Source organism: Sebastes fasciatus, chromosome 7 (assembly GCF_043250625.1).
Source record: "Sebastes fasciatus isolate fSebFas1 chromosome 7, fSebFas1.pri, whole genome shotgun sequence".
Taxonomy (NCBI): domain Eukaryota; kingdom Metazoa; phylum Chordata; class Actinopteri; order Perciformes; family Sebastidae; genus Sebastes; species Sebastes fasciatus.
In genome coordinates, this window is record NC_133801.1 from 13,276,760 (window position 1) to 13,296,518 (window position 19,759).

Genomic DNA, 19,759 nt, shown 5'->3' on the forward strand with positions numbered 1-19,759 from the left:
ACACGGATGTTGAGAATGCATTCCATTCATGACCGAAGTGTCAGCTGAAGATGATCAAATTTGGAGTTCAAAAGACATACTTTTAACCCACTTTATTCAAAGTTGAAATACATTATATGAAACAAATATATGAAGAAGCACATATATTTTGAAACACATAAACGTAAGAGCTAAGAAAACTTGATTTTTTCATTGAATAGTGAGTGCTAGTAGTGGCTTTCCATTGAGAATTTAAATTTCATGCAACGCTTCAAATATGTTGAATGTTGTTGGTCTCTCACATCAAGCATTGTTATTCTTTTGACAATGTCTGCTCTGCTTCGACTATGCCTGGAGGTTGGTAATAGTAATTTCACATGACACACAGTGGGAGGTGTTGCCCTCTTAATTAATGAAGCTGTCACTGTCATGTGCATTAATCACAGTTCACCCCTGATATCTGTCAAAGTGTCATGTCTGAGAACTAAACTGTGGCACTGACATGAGTCAAAACAACTAACCTCCTGTGAAGCAGCTGTTTGCCCTTCAGATACATATTTGTATATAATTTGGTGATGAAACTATAGTTTTCACAAGGGTAATGATACAGGAACTGTAGAGCAAACAAACAAAAACATGTAAAGGTGCTCAATACGAAATTCAGATATACAACAAGTTCTCATTCCAATTCATCACATACCGCAGTGTGTGACGCCCCTTGGCGCCACTTTATTTTTTGCATCCAAACCACTATAGCCTTTAGCACTTTAACCTTGGCATCACTTTAAGATTAGGCAAAAAAAAACCACTATAGTTAGTTTTAGGGAAAAAGTACATGGTTGGGCTTAAAACTACTACATTTGTACAGTGAAAATGACACTGAACGTTGTGAACACGGGACACGAACAAACAGCTGATTGTAACGTGAAAGTAAACCTGCATAACCTGTTAAGAAGTCAAATCCTAGCATTTCTAAGAGGTTTCTCAGACAAAAACTGATGTGGCCATATCATTGTCACTCTACATATTGCACCTGTCCGCCTACTGCGGCACATAGCAAGCCACCAAAATACAGAACAGATGCAGCCAAGGACAACAACCCTGCTGTCCCTTAGCATCATTCCCACTTGAGGAGCAATGACAAAAGTTAATCAGTTGTCAACTTTTTTTTTGTTCATTTTCAGCTTTTCTTGATCCCTGTGGTCATGACAAGTGAGGAGCATCACCTTGACTTAACATAGTGAAGATGCTCAGCGGGGGCTGAAAGAACTCCTGTGCTGTACCTTCAAAGACTTCCTTATAGTTGTTTAAAAAGATCCCCTTTGTCTTCTTTTTCTTTGTAGTTCGTCTCTCTCTCACCCACCCTCCCTCTTGCTACACATCACTGTCTTTATCTTCATCCATTATGGATGAGGCACATTGTAGACAATGTGATTCTCTTCGGAAAATACCAAACGTCTTCGGAAACGAGGGTGCAGTGATGTCACTGCTAATGCCAGCGGTCATGTCTCAACAGACCACCTTTTCCAAATACACACCTTTTGCAACTTCCCTGCCCTCAGTGTGTATATTACTTTCCATCCTTTCCTTTAACAGTGTCCAACATAAGCACATACACCACATCCTGTGAGCACTGGTCAGGAGTCATCAGTCACTTTAAAAGGTCAAATAGAAAAGAACAATCTTAACTTATTTTGAGCAAGTTTGAATAGGTGTGTGTTTGCGGTGGTGGGGAAGAGTAAAGAGCCAAACAGATTATGACAAAAATGCCGGTTATTGTTTAGACTGATTAGCAACTTGAGATAATGGAGTTAAGAGATGACGTTTATGACCTGTTTCACAAGTAGCCAGTTTACACTCAGTTAACAGTATATTTTTTAGCTAATAAAAAGCTAAATCATAATGAAGACGATAGCCAATGGGTTGGAGTCATATTCCTTGTGAGTACACATAGTTGGCCAATAAAAGTGATTCTGAATCTGAGATACAAAAGAACATGTTAAAGTCATATAAAAAGTCTTTGCAACCTTTAAAAAAACACTCCCCACTCACACACACTCCGTACCAGAAGCTTAAACAATGTAATTACTTTTGCAACTGAGGATTTTAAACAGCATTCAAGGTCACTCAACCAAAGCGGTTCATTTCTCTCCAACATCTCATTAGCTTTTTGTATCAACACTCTTGACCTTTGCTCCGCGACACTGTTTATTATCACATTACTGTCTTTAATGACAGGACAAGGAACAATAACACAGTATGCTTAACTGTGAAACACTTCAGATGACAAGAATAGATATCGTTCAGCAAGTAATAATCATAGGGTGCTATGAGATTGTTTGGCATTGACACTACAAATAACTTGTGTTTACATAATGCGTTATGTTGCTTACTATCATGTGTATGACAGGACTGACCAGCGATAGTGCACATACTCAAAATAAATACCAAATGATATACCCCCCAAATAATTAGAAATGAGTCTGTATACAACTTCTAGGAAGTAAGAACAAAATTGTGTTTTGTGTTCATATCTATCAGACAAACCTTAAATCAGTCAACATCATACATCAAAATAATTGTATTAATTCAAAGAATACCCATTGTTCAGTGTTACATCCAAATCTTTATTCATAATTACATGTTTGTTTGTTAAAAATATCTTAGATTATACATGTCCATGAGATCAAATCAGTTATTTTGCAACTTTTTTTTTGTACATTCATAAGAGTGAATACTTGAGTTGAGTGTGTACAGATCTGCAGTAAGTTTCCATACAAAGAAGAAATGTGCCTCTCATCTACCAAATTCCAATTTTTCCCTCGTCCTGTATTTGACCCTGAATCCCATGTCCCTCTCAAATATTTTTATTCTTTTTCTTTCTGTCTTTAAATCTTCCTCCTCTTTCCTTATTTCATTTAATTCAACAAGGAATCCTCAACTATGTTCTACATGTATCAGCCAAAATATGCAAGAACACGCCCAACCTCTGCCTCCACCATCTCTCTAATGTTACAAAGAGAAGAAGCCACCATCACTTAAAATGAGTTTGAAAAAGTTTGTCTAAAAAACATAACAATGATAAACTTTTTTGTTGTTTCCCAAACAAATTATAAAGTGATTTATTGAGGTACAATCCTAGCATAGTTCAACATACAGGAAACGTCATAGGGCAGACGCATATGGAACAAAACAACCATAAAACCAGTGCTAAAGAAGAAAAAAAATGAAACAAGAATGAAAACCTCAAAGGACTCTAATAGCATAATGAAAATGTCATGAAGTAATAAAGAGTTATTTAAAAAGATAATACTGATTTTGCCAGTCGTGGATCCAGCTAAGGGCCGTGAATAGCAATTGCTCAGTAACCATCAATATTTGGGCATATTTTAGGAAAAAGCTAGAGCATTTATTCTCAAAAATACATCCAAATCTTTATTCATAATTATATGTTTGTTTGTTTTTTACTGATCAATACAATAGACAACATATCATTATAAAGAGCATCCCTGATTGTCTTTGTGATGAAGTAGTCTACTATACATGAAAGTGGTGATGGCCAGATTTTACTTAACAAGAAAATAATGTGATATCTGCAGGTTGAAAATTAATTTTGTAAGTGAAGCTCAGTCAACTGCATTACATTCACAAACTAATCTCCAATATGAGTGCACTCAAACATTTCAGTCTTCTCTGCATTTACTGTAAGCACCATTTATATGCACATTTTTTAAAGAAAAATATGAACAAATAGTATCTGAATGATAAGTAGTTATCAGAAATAAAATGTCCATACCTGCAAAAGAAATAATACTGCTTGCTCCATCATGGCCGTTTGTATTTTAGCATCCTAAAATATAGCACCTGCAGAGCTGAGGCGCATGTCGCTACCATGATATGTCAGCAGCTGCATCTCTTAATAAAGCAATCACTATGAATTGTGGTTATTGTATGTATATATATATTCTGTAAACTGTTGTGTATGGCTGTAGACTGTAGAAGGCAGGTCTCTTCCCTGTATCAATAGGTTCAAGTTATAACCAGTAGAATGAAGAGGAGGATGTAATTACAGTGGAGTATAATCCCATTGGCTTTAACACAAGTCAGCAGATCATCTGTGGACAAAGAGGCAGACAGAGAGACTTTTATTTTGTAATCTTTCACAACAGGATTGCTTAATTAAGATGATATGTGCATACATATACAAAACTGTAATATTTTTCATGATCAGTCTCATTAGTAGAGTAGTGAACTTAAAGTTCACCCGATTTGACTGTTTCCCAGGCCATTAAATAGGCGTTATTAGTCGCTATAACCACCATAAATGTGGATCAGTAGGGGCCTACCACGTTGTAAAAGTGAAAATGAAACTTAAAAGCAACATGTTCTAACAAGTTGTAAAACTGAATGAAACATCATGTTTTGAACACAAATAAAATATTTAGGATTAGGCAAAAAAACCTACAACTTCTTCGGGTTTAGGCAAAAAAAAATTTGTTAAGTTTCGGGAAAAATATCGTGTTTTGGGTTGAAATAACTACGAACACAAAGACAACTACACATTGATGGTTTGACACAGGATGCGATCTCTGATCTCCTATCCATAGTCCCTGACTTGGAGTTTCACACTGTCTATACTACAGCGCCTGACTTACCCTTCGGCTCCTCTCATAATTAGGACGGTCGCTAGAGGTCTCCGTTGCATTATTTTATGCCTTCTTTCGGTGATCTACGATGTGAATAGATGATAAAACCTACTAGTGGGTGTAGTAGGCCCCTATTTACCCACATCTATGAGGCTTATAGGGCTGATAACGCCTATTGAATAGCCTGACAAAAGTCTAATTGTCTGTAAAGTTACATAATGTAATTTGGAAAATGGAGAAAGGTTAATTCTGGATGAAGAAGGTGATAAACTATCAGTAGACAGTGCTTTGTATGGTTTTGCCATTTGCCTAACGAAGGTCTAGCACCGAAACGTTGCAAATTAATATGCTTAGTTAGACACTGCAGGATTTTGTTTGCAACCAGTGCTTGTATGGTATCAAAAATTCTGTGGCGATGTGCAGCGCAGGGTGTATGTGTGTATGTGTGAATAATGACCACAGTGGAGCGGTGAGTGAGTATTGTTCACCCTGTGTGTGTGATCAGTGTTCAGTGAAGTGATGACTGACCCTCCTCTCCTCCCACTCAGACCTCCAGAACTGTGGTGAAGTGGAGGGGAGCAAGACTGGATACAAATCTCCTCCATGTGCTAAACAAGGCAAAACGCCTCCCTGGCTGAGCCTGACGCAATACCTCCTACTACAGATAACTATAGAGTTCTGTGTAGATGCATGAGTGGGATGGATAGATGGGTGGATAGATGGTAGAGGGATAGATGGATGGATGGATAGGTGGATGGATGGACCGATGGATGGGTAGATGGCTGGATGGATGGATAGATAGAATGATGGATGGAGGGATGGATGGATAGATAGATACAGTAAATGTTTGTATAACCTGAGACTCTCTGTACTTTTGGCATTAATGCCCCAAAGATGAGGGATGGATGGATGGATGGATGGAAGGATAGATGGATAGATAGATGGATAGATAGATAGATAGATAGATAGATAGATAGATAGATAGATAGATAGATAGATAGATAGATAGATAGATAGATGTGTCTAACCTGAGAGTTTCTGTACTTTTGGTATTACTGTGCCCCAGAGGTGACACTCTTTAGCTTTCATCATCTTCTTTTGTTCTGGATGGTTGTAGTTCAGAGTGACATACTCCTGCTGTTCAGGGGTGAACACGGGCCAGTTAGCTCCATCAATGCTTGGATTCCTGACAAAAACAAAAGCCAATCAAGACAATTCAACAGTGCCAGGAGGGTCCTCACACAGGTTGAGTGACTGATTGTCTGAATATACATACCCTGTCCGGGCAAAGTTGCCCCAGTGTTTCATAAACTTCTTGGTCATGTTCACTTCATTCTTCGTGTATCCCAGGGATGCATTCAGAGGCATTCCAAAGACAAAATTTATCTCATCGCCGTGCATAACGCCCATCCATTCTGGCCAAGGATTGCCGGACGACCGGTGATCGAAATGATAGAGGAAAGACTTACCACCACGTTGTGAGTACCTGGTTAAAAAGAAGAAAATATTGAACTATTTTTGCACTGCACTAGTTCAGGTTAATTTGAGAAAATACAAGTCAAGTCACATCAATTTTATTTGTACAGCCCAATATCACAAATCACAAATTTGCCTTGGGGCTTTACAATCTGTACAGGATACGACACCATATGTTCCACACTAGTGTTTTAGTGTGACAAGAAACAAAACAAGAAAAGAGAATTGACTCTCTATTGCAGAGTTCAGCCAGAGGAGAGTACTGCATGAAAAAACCCATAGGCCCCTCTTTTTTTTATTGTAATTATAGGGTGATATTGTCTGTATTTTCACAGCCAACATTGACATACAAATTAGGGATGCGCCGATACTGATATCGGATATCGGTCGGATACTAACTCAAATAGGTGGATCGGGTATCGGTGACAATGGGCCAATCTGGTATCGGATACAATTATTTTATTAAATTACAATTCAGTACATTCATATCTATGTATTTATTTGTTACATTTTGTTTTACAAAGGTAGGAAAGCAATGTTTAATCAAGCCTGACGTTGCCTTACACATAAAAGAATGGTCCCAGTCACTTCCACACAGTGAGGCATAAAGCTTTTTAATTAAACACTGGTATCGGACTTGTACTCGGTATCGGATTGGTGCATCCCTAGTAAAATCTAAATAAATATTTTTAAAAATCTTATCTGGTCCACAATTTTCTTTCTTGTGTATCTCAGACACTTTAGTCCAAAAGACATTTTGATGTTATGTGAGGATGAAAGGCTATTGAATGCGTAGGACCATTTCAAAGTGTCAGTATTTTACACAGCTATAGACACTGCCATTGCACAGGTGAAGTGCAGGTTCTGTGGCATGCAAGAGGTGGCACGGAGGTTTGGGTTTTTACACCCACACTTCTGTTAAAGTCTGATGACGAAATGTACAAATCAATCTGACCAATACAAAGATGAGTTATCCACGGATTTTCCAGATCAAGTGCTCTCATTTAGATTTGCATTAGTGTCCGCCATAAAGGAAATAGTGCATGGCTCAGTTAAAGATTTAGCGCACACTGTATTCATAAAGCATCACTCTATTTTACCAAGTGTGCCTGATGTAGCCACAGCTATAAAAATGTTTCTTACTTGTATACCTGTAACTGTCACAAACACCGAAAGATCCTCCACTAAACTGAAACTAATCAAAACATATACGGTGCAAATGCGATGTTGCTTATTCCTAAGGTCACACTAAAACACTAGTGTAAAACATAGGATATACGTAGGCTATACAAAAGATGAAACAATTAAAACAATTTAAATATAAATTATGTTAAAAAAAGTGTAAATATGCAATGTGCAGGGCGGATTCACTAAAGACAGTGTGCCAGACAAGGCTGAAGATATACCATTGAAACGGTCTTTACCTGTGAGCGAACTCTAGCACGGGACAAAAAAACATTTGTCCTCCATACAGACTAGCCAGCAAGTCGCGATTTTTCGTCCCATTATTCACATCTGTCCAATCAGTGTATTGGAAAATGGCCGCATCTCTTGTGACATCACTTGCATGTGGCATTAACATTGCCACTCCTTTCTGGAACTCATTCCTGGTGACGAGACTCTGATTGAGGGTAACTCCAGGCACTCCATAATTTACGAAATAGGTCCCTTCATCCTTGTTTAAGCCAAAGAGCACCTCTTTCTTTGGGAGGGTACCGGTACTAAGCAACACCTGCAGGGAAAAAAAGGTGGTTGGTGTTTGTGATGCAAGATGTTTTTCATTTGTTTGTTTAATAAAACTGCCGTAATAACCCAGTGAGCTTAGTTTTGATGATAGGCTGAAACCAGGATACAGTTAGTTGAAGTCAAAGTTTGTTAGATGTCTACTTGTAGCCAGGTTAAATCATATAAATATTATGTCAATTGAATTTCAGTGTACTTCCATGTGTGAAAGGTTTCAGAGTGTGGCAACCTGGAAATATAATAATTCAAATGTTAAAATCTAGAAACAATGGCAATTTAGGTGATTGACATTTGCTACATCATGTAATCGAGGTAACATAGTGAACATATACAAAAATGTGTGTACATAACACACAAAAACATGTTTCATATGCCATAGGCACATTCACACCTAATATTATCTCTACATACCCACCCACCCACATACACACACGTGCACACACACACACACACACACACACACACACACACCTACTTCGATTTCATCTGGTAGGAAGTCCCCATCAGCAAGAGGAACAAAGGGTAACGCTATGGCTGAAGGCTTTATGAAAACATCGTGTTGCTTCGATGTGATTTCCTTAGCATCAGCCTGCTGCAGACAAGCTTCCAGAGCAGCTGGAGGAGATTGGGGACACCCCAGTAACGTCGCCAGCTTCATGGACCTGGATATTGATGAAGAGAGGGTGCAAGGCAGTTGGTGACAGAAGAAATGAGGAGGAATGTGAGGAAGATGGAGGCCAATTTTGGACACATTTTGAGAAAGAGAGTGTACCGAGCATAGAAATAGAATAGGAGTGGAACGGACATCGAACTGTGTGCCATGGTCATTTGACTAGGTCAGAAGAAAATTGCGATTGTTGTTAGATGTTATGGTGACAACATAGGTCAGTGGGGCCGTGAAGTGTGGAAGTCGTCCATGAGGTAGTCACGGAGCCGATTCAACATCTACGAAAAGGGACAGCCTGCAAGGCGGGACTAAATGGTAAATGGTAAATGGACTTGGACTTATATAGCGCTTTTCTAGTCTTCCGACCACTCAAAGCGCTTTACACTACATGTCAGTATTCACCCATTCACACACACATTCATACACTGATGGCAGAGGCTACTAAGGTGCCAACTTTGCCCATCAGGATTTAATCTAAATACTCATTCACACACCGATGGCTATGCCTCCGGGAGCAATTTGGGGTTAAGTGTCTTGCTCAAGGACACATCGACATGTGACCCGGAGCAGCCGGGGATCGAACCACCGACCTTCCGATTGGTGGACAACCTGCTCTACCCTCTGAGCCACAGCCGCCCACTAAAGGTGCACACACCTGACGCTTATGCCCGCCGTAGTGTCCCCGGCACGAGGGTGCACCGGTATGAGTGAGTCGCAACTTGAAGTAAGTCGCTATAAGGAAGTGTTCTCTTACATCCACGGCAACAGTCAACGAATTTTCATGATATCTTACGAAAAAAGTTATTCCTCCTTTTTTTTTCATTTTCCTTCGAATGTCCGGCAACACATGTCAATTTCCGCTCGTTACATGCGTACAGTCTTTTCAAAATAAACTTCCGTCTTCACAGAAAACAACTTCCTTAGATTTAGGCAAGAAAGCTATTTAGTTAGGCTTAGCAAAATATTGACTTGGTTAGGATTAGGCAACAAAAGTACTTAGTCAGGTTTAGACAAGAAAACTACTTAGGAGAAGATTGTGGTACGGCTTATAATAACTCCGAAAATGGTGTTACTTAAGTATGTAGATTACATGACATGAATAAATCTACTTTGACTTCTTGTTTCACACAACCGGTCTCCTAGGCGAAAGTATAGTGTTTTTTGACCCACCCATCCACTCCGACCTCCTCCCTTTGCGGCATTGGCCACTATTTCTATTTCCTGGTTCCCAATTACATCAATTACACATGAACTGATTTTGTGGGATATACACAAATAACAGTGCATTAAATTTCATAAGAATAGCTACGGATAATGTATGAGACCAGCCTACAACGGTACACATAAAAATGGCTGCCGCTCTGACCATGTCCATTCTACTCCTATCTCTATGGTATTGGGAAACTTCGACTAAGCACCGGGTGTATATGTCCATGATTGTGGTCAGATTTATCAGAACACAAATTGTGTAATATGACATTGTTCTTTAGAGCTCTGGAAAGAAAGAAAGCGAACACTAACAGATCATGAACGAGCATGTATGTTGTTCATTTGGTGTTACTTTAATGTAAAAGGGTCTGTGTTGCAGCTTCAAACAATCAATGAGACGGTCATGACATATTGTATGAGTGATGGAGGGAGTGAAAAGATGTAAGCGGGTGACTGAATTAATACACCCTACCTGCGCCAGGCCTCATCCTGGCTGATTGTGGCCCACGGTGCATTCGGAGCACCACTCTGCATCACAGCCCTTTGAAACAGATCCTGGCTGCCTGGGGAGAGAAGGTGGAGGCCCACCGATGCTGACCCAGCGCTCTCCCCAAACAGAGTCACCTGGAAACAAAAGCCAAGAGCTGATTTTATTGTTTGTTTAAACAATTGAAACAAATCTTATCTAATTTTAGGAAAACATTTTACCTTTTTGGAATCACCTCCAAAAGAAGCTATATTGTTGGCAACCCAGCGGAGGGCTAAGCGCTGGTCCAGCAGGCCTGCATTGCTTTGGAAGTTCTTGTTGTCGGGAAGAGACAGGAAACCAAAAGCTCCGAGTCTGTGATAAATGAGCGCAAGAATGGAGGAAAGATGTTGACAGCATTTAACTGAAGATAAATCCACCTACTCCTGTAGTTTCCACATCTCATCTTAATGAGTAAAGAGAAGGGTATTGCACATAGTGGGAGGGACCTTCCTGTTTATAAACTTCTTTACTCTGCTTATTGCACCCAAGCCAACTACCATTTTTTGATAACCTTATGCAACTTCCAATGTAGGCAAGAATGCTGTGTGAATCCAAGTATGTAAAGGTCAGAACTGCATTCAACCCATTGCTAATTGCCGAGGAGTTTCAAGTTATATACGTTAACTATGGCCTTTCATCATTTCATATTTTCAGTTTATTTCAGTTCTTACCTGTAATTCATTGATACCACAACAACGCCTTCAGATTTACTCAAGAAGCGGCCATCATAGACGTCCAGAGAGGATGTTCCAGAAGTGAACCCGCCTCCATAGATCCAGACAAGGACTGGAGCCAGTGATAAGGGCTTAGGCTGGGGTGACCAAACGTTTAGGTACAGACAGTCCTCACTCAGAGGAGTGTTTGGGTTCCACATCTCTGTACCTTTGAACCCTGGAAATAAATGACAATATTGATCAATGCCATTAGAAACTGATTGGGACTATAGTCAAACAGGTGATAGATACGTATATCTCTGTTCCTTCAGATGTTTAGAGGTAAACATACTTGATGAGATTAGTCACAAGCTAAAGTTCAACTTCATCATGACACTTTATTGCAAGCAGTGTTTTGAGATTAGATATCAGCTGATGGTCCACTTCAATTTGATTATCTCATATGGCCATGTATGACAAACAGCTCTCAAACAGTTACAGAAGAAGTAAATGTAAAAATAAATTTCCTCTTAATGAACACTGCTTTGTCCAAAGCAGTAACAGCGGTCCAACCCCAGTGCCTTCTGTTCATATCTATGTGTGGTCATATCTATATTTGGAGTAAATTCTCTGTACACATGCCTGGCACTGGTTGTAACTGGCATCTAAACGACCCCTGACAGGTGGCTGTGTCTGCAAATAGCTATGCCCCTCCCAACACACACACGCACGCGCGCACGCGCGCACGCACGCACGCACGCACGCACGCACACACACACACACACACACACACACACACACACACACACACACACACACACACACACAGACTGAAACGCCTACCTTAAGTTAGTGCAGTGGTCTTTTAAGGTCATCTCTTATTCAAACATGTACTTATATGACCTCCTTTGGTGCCTTGCTCTCTGGACATGCGCCCTATGCCACACCCTACTGTACATGCACACTACACCACACACTACTGTACATGCACACTACGCCACACCCTACTGTACATGCACACTACACCACACACTACTGTACATGCACACTACGCCACACCCTACTGTACATGCACACAACGCCACACCCTACTGTACATGCACACTACGCCACACACTACTGTACATGCACACTACGCCACACCCTACTGTACATGCACACTACGCCACACACTACTGTACATGCACACTACACCACACCCTACTGTACATGCACACTACGCCACACCCTACTGTACATGCACACTACGCCACACCCTACTGTACATGCACACTACACCACACCCTACTGTACATGCACACTACGCCACACACTACTGTACATGCACACTACGCCACACCCTACTGTACATGCAAACTACGCCCACCCTACTGTACATGCACACTACGCCACCCCCTACTGTGAATGCAAACTACCCCCACCCTACTGTACATGCACACTACGCAACACCCTGCTGTACATGCACACTACGCCACACCCTACTACACATGCACACTATGCCACACCCTACTGTACATGCAAACTACGCCACACCCCACTATACATGCACACTACGCCACACCCTACTGTATATGCACACTACGCCACACCCTACTGTACATGCACACTACGCCCACCCTACTGTATAAGCACACTACGCCACACCCTACTGTACATGCACACTACGCCCACCCTGCTGTACATGCACACTACGCCACACCATACTGTACATGCACACTACGCCACACCCTACTGTACATGCATACTACGCCACACCCTACTGTACATACACAATCCGCCACACCCCACACTCAAGTTTGAGTGTGGGGATTTAACTCACAACACCCATTTGAATAATCCACAGTACATGTACACAGCACAGTATATAGTACATGCATGCATTGTGTCCATCTGTGTAAACATGTTTCCTACCTGGATTGGATTTATCTGGCACCTGATAGCAGGTATTTAGGAATTTGATGGCATCCCTCACCCCTTCCCATCTCTCTACTGGCTCTGGAGCGCTGAATCTCTTTTTCCCCACAGGTGGTTTTCCATAAGGGATCCCCAAAAATGCTCGAACATCACCACCCGGCACTGAAAGCAACTTCCCTTGAACTTTGCCATTCCTAGTGTCGATTACAAGGTCATCGTGAGTGGCAGTTGATACAGTCAGGAAATTAGGTAACAAAAGAAGAAGGGCTAGGCGTGTACAGTGAGAGACTGTCGCCATGATGGGAAATCCTGGAGATAGAAAAATAACACACACCCAAACCAATTGTTATTCATCTTTATGTAACTGGTTTGTCATTTTCAAACTTTTTCAATACAGTACTGTGGGTGTTGACTATGGAGGACGGAACCTGCCAAAATAAAAAAATAAAAGGAAAATTAAACAGAAGAGTAAATAATAAGGGAATTAAAAATTAAAAATAAATAACGAAGGAAATTAAAACAGAAATATTGATTTATGTCACATTTTATCAGTTAATTAATGACTACATTTATTTGTAATACTATTTTTGCTAAACGTAATGACATTTTTATGCATTCAGTCAATTCGTTTTGTAATTGATTTATGTTTTATTTTGGCAGAATATGTCCTGACACATTCAATTACCCTTGGCTTCAGTAACTTAAATACATAATGTGAGTGCTTTCATAATTGCCTACATTAGCAAATGTATTTCTAACCCATGTCAGTGTACAGCGTGTCAAGAAATAATAAAGTTTATTACACATTTAAGACAGTGATCTGGTCCTTTGTTTGGACTTGTGTTCAAGCAGCAGGAGCCAGCTATATAGGGTAACTTTAGGTTAATTACTTGAACTGTTTAAGGCATAGTCTAAGTCCAGATGCTGTATAGCCAGACTCCAGAGCATTCGGGCTGTTGTGAAAAAAATGCCAGCATGCATTTGTCACTCTGTGATAGACACAAGCAACAGCAAACAACAGGAAAACATTTCCATTTGGGCCATGCAGTAAACCATCTGGCAGATTGGTTAACTGCAATCTACCCTGTGTGTCTGCGTGTGTGTGTCTGTGTCTGTGTGTGTGTGTGTGTGAGAGAGAGATCATTCCCGCGGCAAGTGTGTCACTTTAGAAGCGTCTTATTTGAATTTCAAAACGCGCAAAAGGCGCAGACTGAAAACACACTGCGAGCTTCCAGAGGAAAAGTCGCGCTCAGCTGGATTTAATAGAGAGACGCACTCACTCAGAGATTCCTACAAACTACTTAAAAAACGTTTCCTGATAGTGAATGTACTAATTTAAATTTAATAAAAAGCCTTAGTGATGTCTTACCTCGTCAGTTAGCAGTTTGGTTGCTGTCTGGCTGGAGTGAATGAGGGGACTGCATTTAAGAGGTGGAGAAGGCGTGGGCTGGCCATGTGCGCCACCCACAACTACAACTGCTTCAACTACTACTACTACAACTGCCCAGGGCTAATAATAATGAAAGCAACAACATTAGTAATGAAGTGATACAAAACTTAAAGTAAAGAAATAACTTAGTCTAATTAACTAAATAACACCATGCACAGAACCAGATACAAATTAATTAATGTATTCTTATTATTCTTATTATTCTTATTATATTATTATTATTATTATTGTCGTTGTGCCTTCAAGCATAAAATAATAAATTATGCAAATATAAATAAATGCAAAAATAAATGAATGCATTTAAAAATCTATAATATCCAATGTCTTTGATTTTAGGAATCTCAAGTACAAATATAACTACTGCAGCCAACAAAAGGTTATGTAACATTCTTACATTTGCTGCTAGAAAAAATATATTACTACAGTGGATCAGTGATAAGAAACCCTCTGTCCAAGGCTGGAGAAAAGTGATATTTGAGATGGTCCCTTTGGAATACCTCACAAATATTCTACATGCCAAAGTAAATCAGTTCCACAATATTTGGCAGCCCTATGTGAATTATATTGGACCTGATCTCTCTTCCATTATCTTACAAGGAGTCTCCTGAACATTAACGCATATATCCTGTGACTTCCTTGCATTATGGACTATTCCCTATGACCTCCAATATAATTTTTTTGATCTGAGCTGTACCAGTGTTTGTTTGTTTGTTGTTGTTTTTGTTTTTTATTCTTATTGTGTTTGTGAAAATAAGAATACCCAATAAACATAATTATAAAAAAGTATAATAATTAATTATAATAATAATAATAATAATTATTGTTGTTGTTGTTGTTGTTATTATTATCATTGTGCCTTCAAGCGTAAAATAATTAATTATTCAAATAAAAATAAATGAATAAAAATATATAAATAATAAATAAATATCTACACTGTATTTATGTATTCAACTCTTTGAAAAACACTATAGACAGGTCTGTCCAGTAGTGCAGAGCACAGATCCTTTAGTTACATACCAGTGCAACAATGTAACAATAATTCATTACGGCGTCAAATACATGTTATGTGTTCAAAGTCCTATGTAAGTTAAAGTATTATCAGTAAAATGGAAACTTTTAATTCTGCAGAAAATTGGCCCTTTTATCCCTCCATCCACTTTGTAATCAAGATTATCACCCAATTGTATGTGTCAGCTACTTTATGTCTGTTTGTTTACTACGTAAATACTCCCCATATACATCCAGACTACGCATTACGTGTTTATGAGAAAAATATGCAAATCATCATAAAATCTCACAGATTGACCCCAAAGACAATCGATGCGTACAGGACAATAAAATATATATCATCATGTTAATTTTATGTTTACCAAGTTGTCCTCAAATTAGGAAAAGTTATTATGTAGTAAAAAACAATATGTTAAATACATTTTTAGAGACGTTAAACATTGAATGTGGTTAAATTGACCCCAAGGATAATAGGAAGATTAAATACATGTATAGTTACCACCAATGTCAGCAATGAATTGCTGAGGGTTCACTGCCTCTCTCCAGGTCACCTCAGCAGGACACAGACGACTGGCACTGAGCCAGAGTCATTCATTCTGATTATATTCTGGCCATCAGTTCAACAACAATGAACAATAGCAAGAACATTATGCAGAGTTGAAAAGAGGGTTACATTTTGCATCAAAAGCAGTGATGGGTTGATTTAACACAAAGACACATGCTTTTGTTTGCATGTCCCACATTCCGACCCTGTCTCTTAGAAATCCAGTTTATATTCTAGCAAATGCATTTTGGAAGAACAAATCGTAATGATGTTTTTAACAACATGATGAGAACAAAGGTTTTTAATTAACATATCTAAGTTTTAATATGTTCACACAGCACATCAGTAGCAAAATCATAATTATTTTTTTATCTGTAATTATTTGATATATCTTTTTCTTTGTTTTTCCTCTCATTTGTGTTGTGTACTTGATGGAAAACAATTTTGGCAGCAGAGCTCATGTTTGTCAATAATTTGCAAATGTCATGCAGGTTACTACGGCTCATTCTGGTTTGGCTAAAATTGATTTAATAATAACAAATTCAAATTACAAATGGCAATTCCTGGTTCGTACCCTTTCGTTGTCAAGAGAAGGAATCAGCAGCTCAATTTCCAAAATCAAAGCCGCCAGTAGAGTCAAAATCCATAAAGTTCTATTCACATTACTGTTTTTCAGATTATGCAAATTAGCAAAAATCCATCAAGGTGGCCTTAATTGTCCAAGAGGCTTTTTTGTAGGGCACATTGAGATGTAGATGTGTGCAGTGCCTGAATTGGACCAAAAAAGGTGTTATTTCAACAGATGCATGACATGATCATTGCACATGTCTTATTTATATATATATATATATATATATATATATATATATTATTTAGATATAGTTTTATTGACGAGTACATCTTTATAATATATCCCACTTCAAATGTATTTTTGTATTCATTTCATTACATATTAGGCCTACATATGACATACATTTCCATAGTTTAATATATTTGGTTAATAAAAACTCTTTATGTAGCTTTTGCTACAAACTAAATTGTACACAAATATAATATTGCATAAATGCTACAATAATACCAATTTAAAATATTATATCTCTTGGCCTACAGATTAAATTGTAATGAGGCGGAAGCGTTAGCACATCATTTCCACATATGGTCCTGAGTTTCATATGACACTTCAGATCTTGGTTAATACTTGCCCCCAGAGCATGTGCACCAAATTAAGTAAAATTCTGTCCACGGAGCTTTGAGGTACATTTTTGGGCCAATGGGTCAAGCTCAAAATACTTCTGGAGGCCTATTCCCCAAGAAGGAATGAAGATATCTACCAAAATGTGTGATGATTGAACAAATAGTTAATCAGCTTTGGCTAATTTCCTGCCCACCCTTTACGAAGTCCCAGAAGGCTATATACCAAATCAGGTGTTGGTAGAGTCAAAATTCAAAAAGTAGATGTCACATTACTGTTTTACACATTATGCAAATTAGCAAAAAAATCCATCATGGTGGACTTTATGGCTTATTTGTAGCGCAAATGGAGCTAGGCATGTTTGTCAAATTCCATGTCATATCTTACGGTGTGCGGGGAGCGGCCTTTCCAAAATCGCATTTTTGGACGTTGATTACAGCGCCACCTGTGACTGATTGGAGTCATATTTCTTGGGAAGCATTTGCACATAACTTCCAGTTATTGGGCCAAGTTTTATGTTTCTAGCTCATTCCAGGTCACGGCAATTTGAGCTGCGGCACAAGATGACAAGGGGAACCTGGTACAGGAATGTGTTTTATGGCATGCAGATGTTTTCAAGGCGGTCTTTATATGACTTTATAAAGCCGTATGTTAGTCATTGCAGCGTGCTCACTCACTAGGAGTGACGCCATGTGTGCACGCATTAAAGATCTTTATGAGAATTGATAGATAAATATTGTGTTTGTGCATTCTGTTGCCTCTCTCACATGACTTTAGACAGCAACTGATTTTAAGTTGCCACGCCATTGGACACACAGTATATTCTCTTTAATGACCTCCCTGGAAATAGAAGCTTATTTGGCATGATGGCATGGCATATTGTTCCTCCTTCCTGTTCCAACACTTGCTGTTTCTATCCCTTCTTTCTTTCTCACACTATGGTCTGCTTACTCTGTCTGTGACTTTTTTTTTGTCATCTTTGCTTTCCTTTTCCACTTATCTGGAGGGCAGAGCTGGAGAGAAAAGTAAACTTTTCTTTGGAATATTTAGTGCTGTGTGAGTGAGTGCCTTTGGGTTTGTGTGTGTTAATCTGTGTATGTAGCCTATATCTGTGTTTGTTTATGGATGCATACATGTATGAGAATGCCCATTAGATATGTGTGTGTACTTGTGCATGTATTCATGTTATTTATAGTATGTTAATGTGCAATTGGATTAGCTTTGCAAAAAAGCCTTTCTGGGTTTCTGTGCTTTGGCACAACCCATATGGACTGAGGCACACACGCCTAAATCAACCTGATTAATATTATGTTCACTATCATATTGTACATAGACAATATGATAGTGAACATAATATTATCCCCTCTCGCCTCTGCCTTTCCTGTCTCTCTCCAAGCTATCTATCCAATCAAGTAAAAATTATGAAACAAATAATATATAAAAAAAACATTGCTCTAATATTACCACACAACATCTTAAACCATAAAGAACTACAAAATAACTAATAAGCCGAAATGTCAGCATGTGATGGACTCTACTTGTACACTTAACCTTCAGTTCATATTTCAGCCCTATGAATTGATGTTGTTGCACTCACAAATAATGCATATACTAGGGCTGTCAAATTTAACGCAATAATAACCAAGCCAATTTGTTTTAACACCACTAATTTCTTTAACGCATTAAAGCAACTTGCGATCTTTAGGTTGTAGCGGGCTCATATTTAAAGCTAAAATGAGGATACGGGTATCATATGAAACTAGAAAAACCTGAGGAATTCATTGGTACCAACTATACCAAAGGAGGCTAATTCATGTTCCAAACTTATGCAAAACGTTACCCTTGACCTCTGACTTCAAGATATGTGAATGAAAATGGGTTCTATTGGTACCCACGAGTCTCCCCTTTACAGGCATGCCCCTTATGATAATCACATGCAGTTTTGGGCAAGTCACAGTCAAGTCAGCACACTGACACACTGACAGCTGTTGTTGCCTGTTGGGCTTGAGTTTGCCATGTTTTGATTTGTGCATATTTTTTTATGCAAATGCAATACCTGTGAGGGTTTCTGAACAATATTTGTCATTGTTTTGTATTGTTAATTGATTTCCAATAATAAATATATACATACATATGCATAAAACAAGCATATTTGCCCACTCATGTTGATAAGAGTAATACATACTTGACAAATATGCCTTTAAGGTACATTTCGAATAGAAAAATTTGTAATTAATCACAATTAACTATGGACAATCATGTGATTGATCGTGATTAAATATTTTAATCGAATGACAGCCCTAGCATACAGTACATATTAAAACTGGTTAGATGGCATTCTGAGAATGACAAAATCAAATTATTACAGTATGTATGTATATCCTCAAAGTGAGTGTAGTTTTAAGGGAAATGGTTAGTATTATTAAATTTTTTCATTCTTGTTTTGGTATTTTTCAAAAATGAGTTCATACTCATGGAAAGAAATTCCTGTTCCCCGGAAATAGAGTGATTTTCCTAAAGTAATAACTTCAAACCTGCACGGGGAAACATTTAACCCTATTCCCTATGCAATGACTTGTTGTCTTTTTCGGTCTCTCTGTCTGTCGGTCTTTCTCTCTCTCGCCGCCTCTCCATTTTTCAACATGCCAGCCAGCTGTAATAGTGGACATCAACACAAGAGAAAGGGAGCCATGGGAGGTCTGGCTCTTTAGAGACATGTACAGCTCAACTGGAGAGATGGATATATGCG

General features: G+C 38.8%; 1 protein-coding gene across 1 annotated transcript; it reads right to left on the reverse strand.

Moving 5' to 3' along the window:
- Window positions 1-2,588: 2,588 nt before the first annotated feature.
- Window positions 2,589-14,306, reverse strand: LOC141771430 (acetylcholinesterase-like). Its single transcript, XM_074641700.1, has 10 exons — window positions 14,186-14,306; window positions 12,814-13,125; window positions 10,921-11,140; window positions 10,429-10,561; window positions 10,193-10,344; window positions 8,320-8,506; window positions 7,526-7,833; window positions 5,902-6,111; window positions 5,654-5,811; window positions 2,589-4,094 (listed from the first exon to the last, which is right to left on the reverse strand). The coding sequence occupies exons 2-10, from the start codon at window positions 13,112-13,114 to the stop codon at window positions 4,009-4,011; spliced, it is 1,755 nt and encodes a 584-aa protein (XP_074497801.1). The 5' UTR covers window positions 13,115-13,125; window positions 14,186-14,306; the 3' UTR covers window positions 2,589-4,008.
- Between the last annotated feature and the right edge of the window lie 5,453 nt (window positions 14,307-19,759).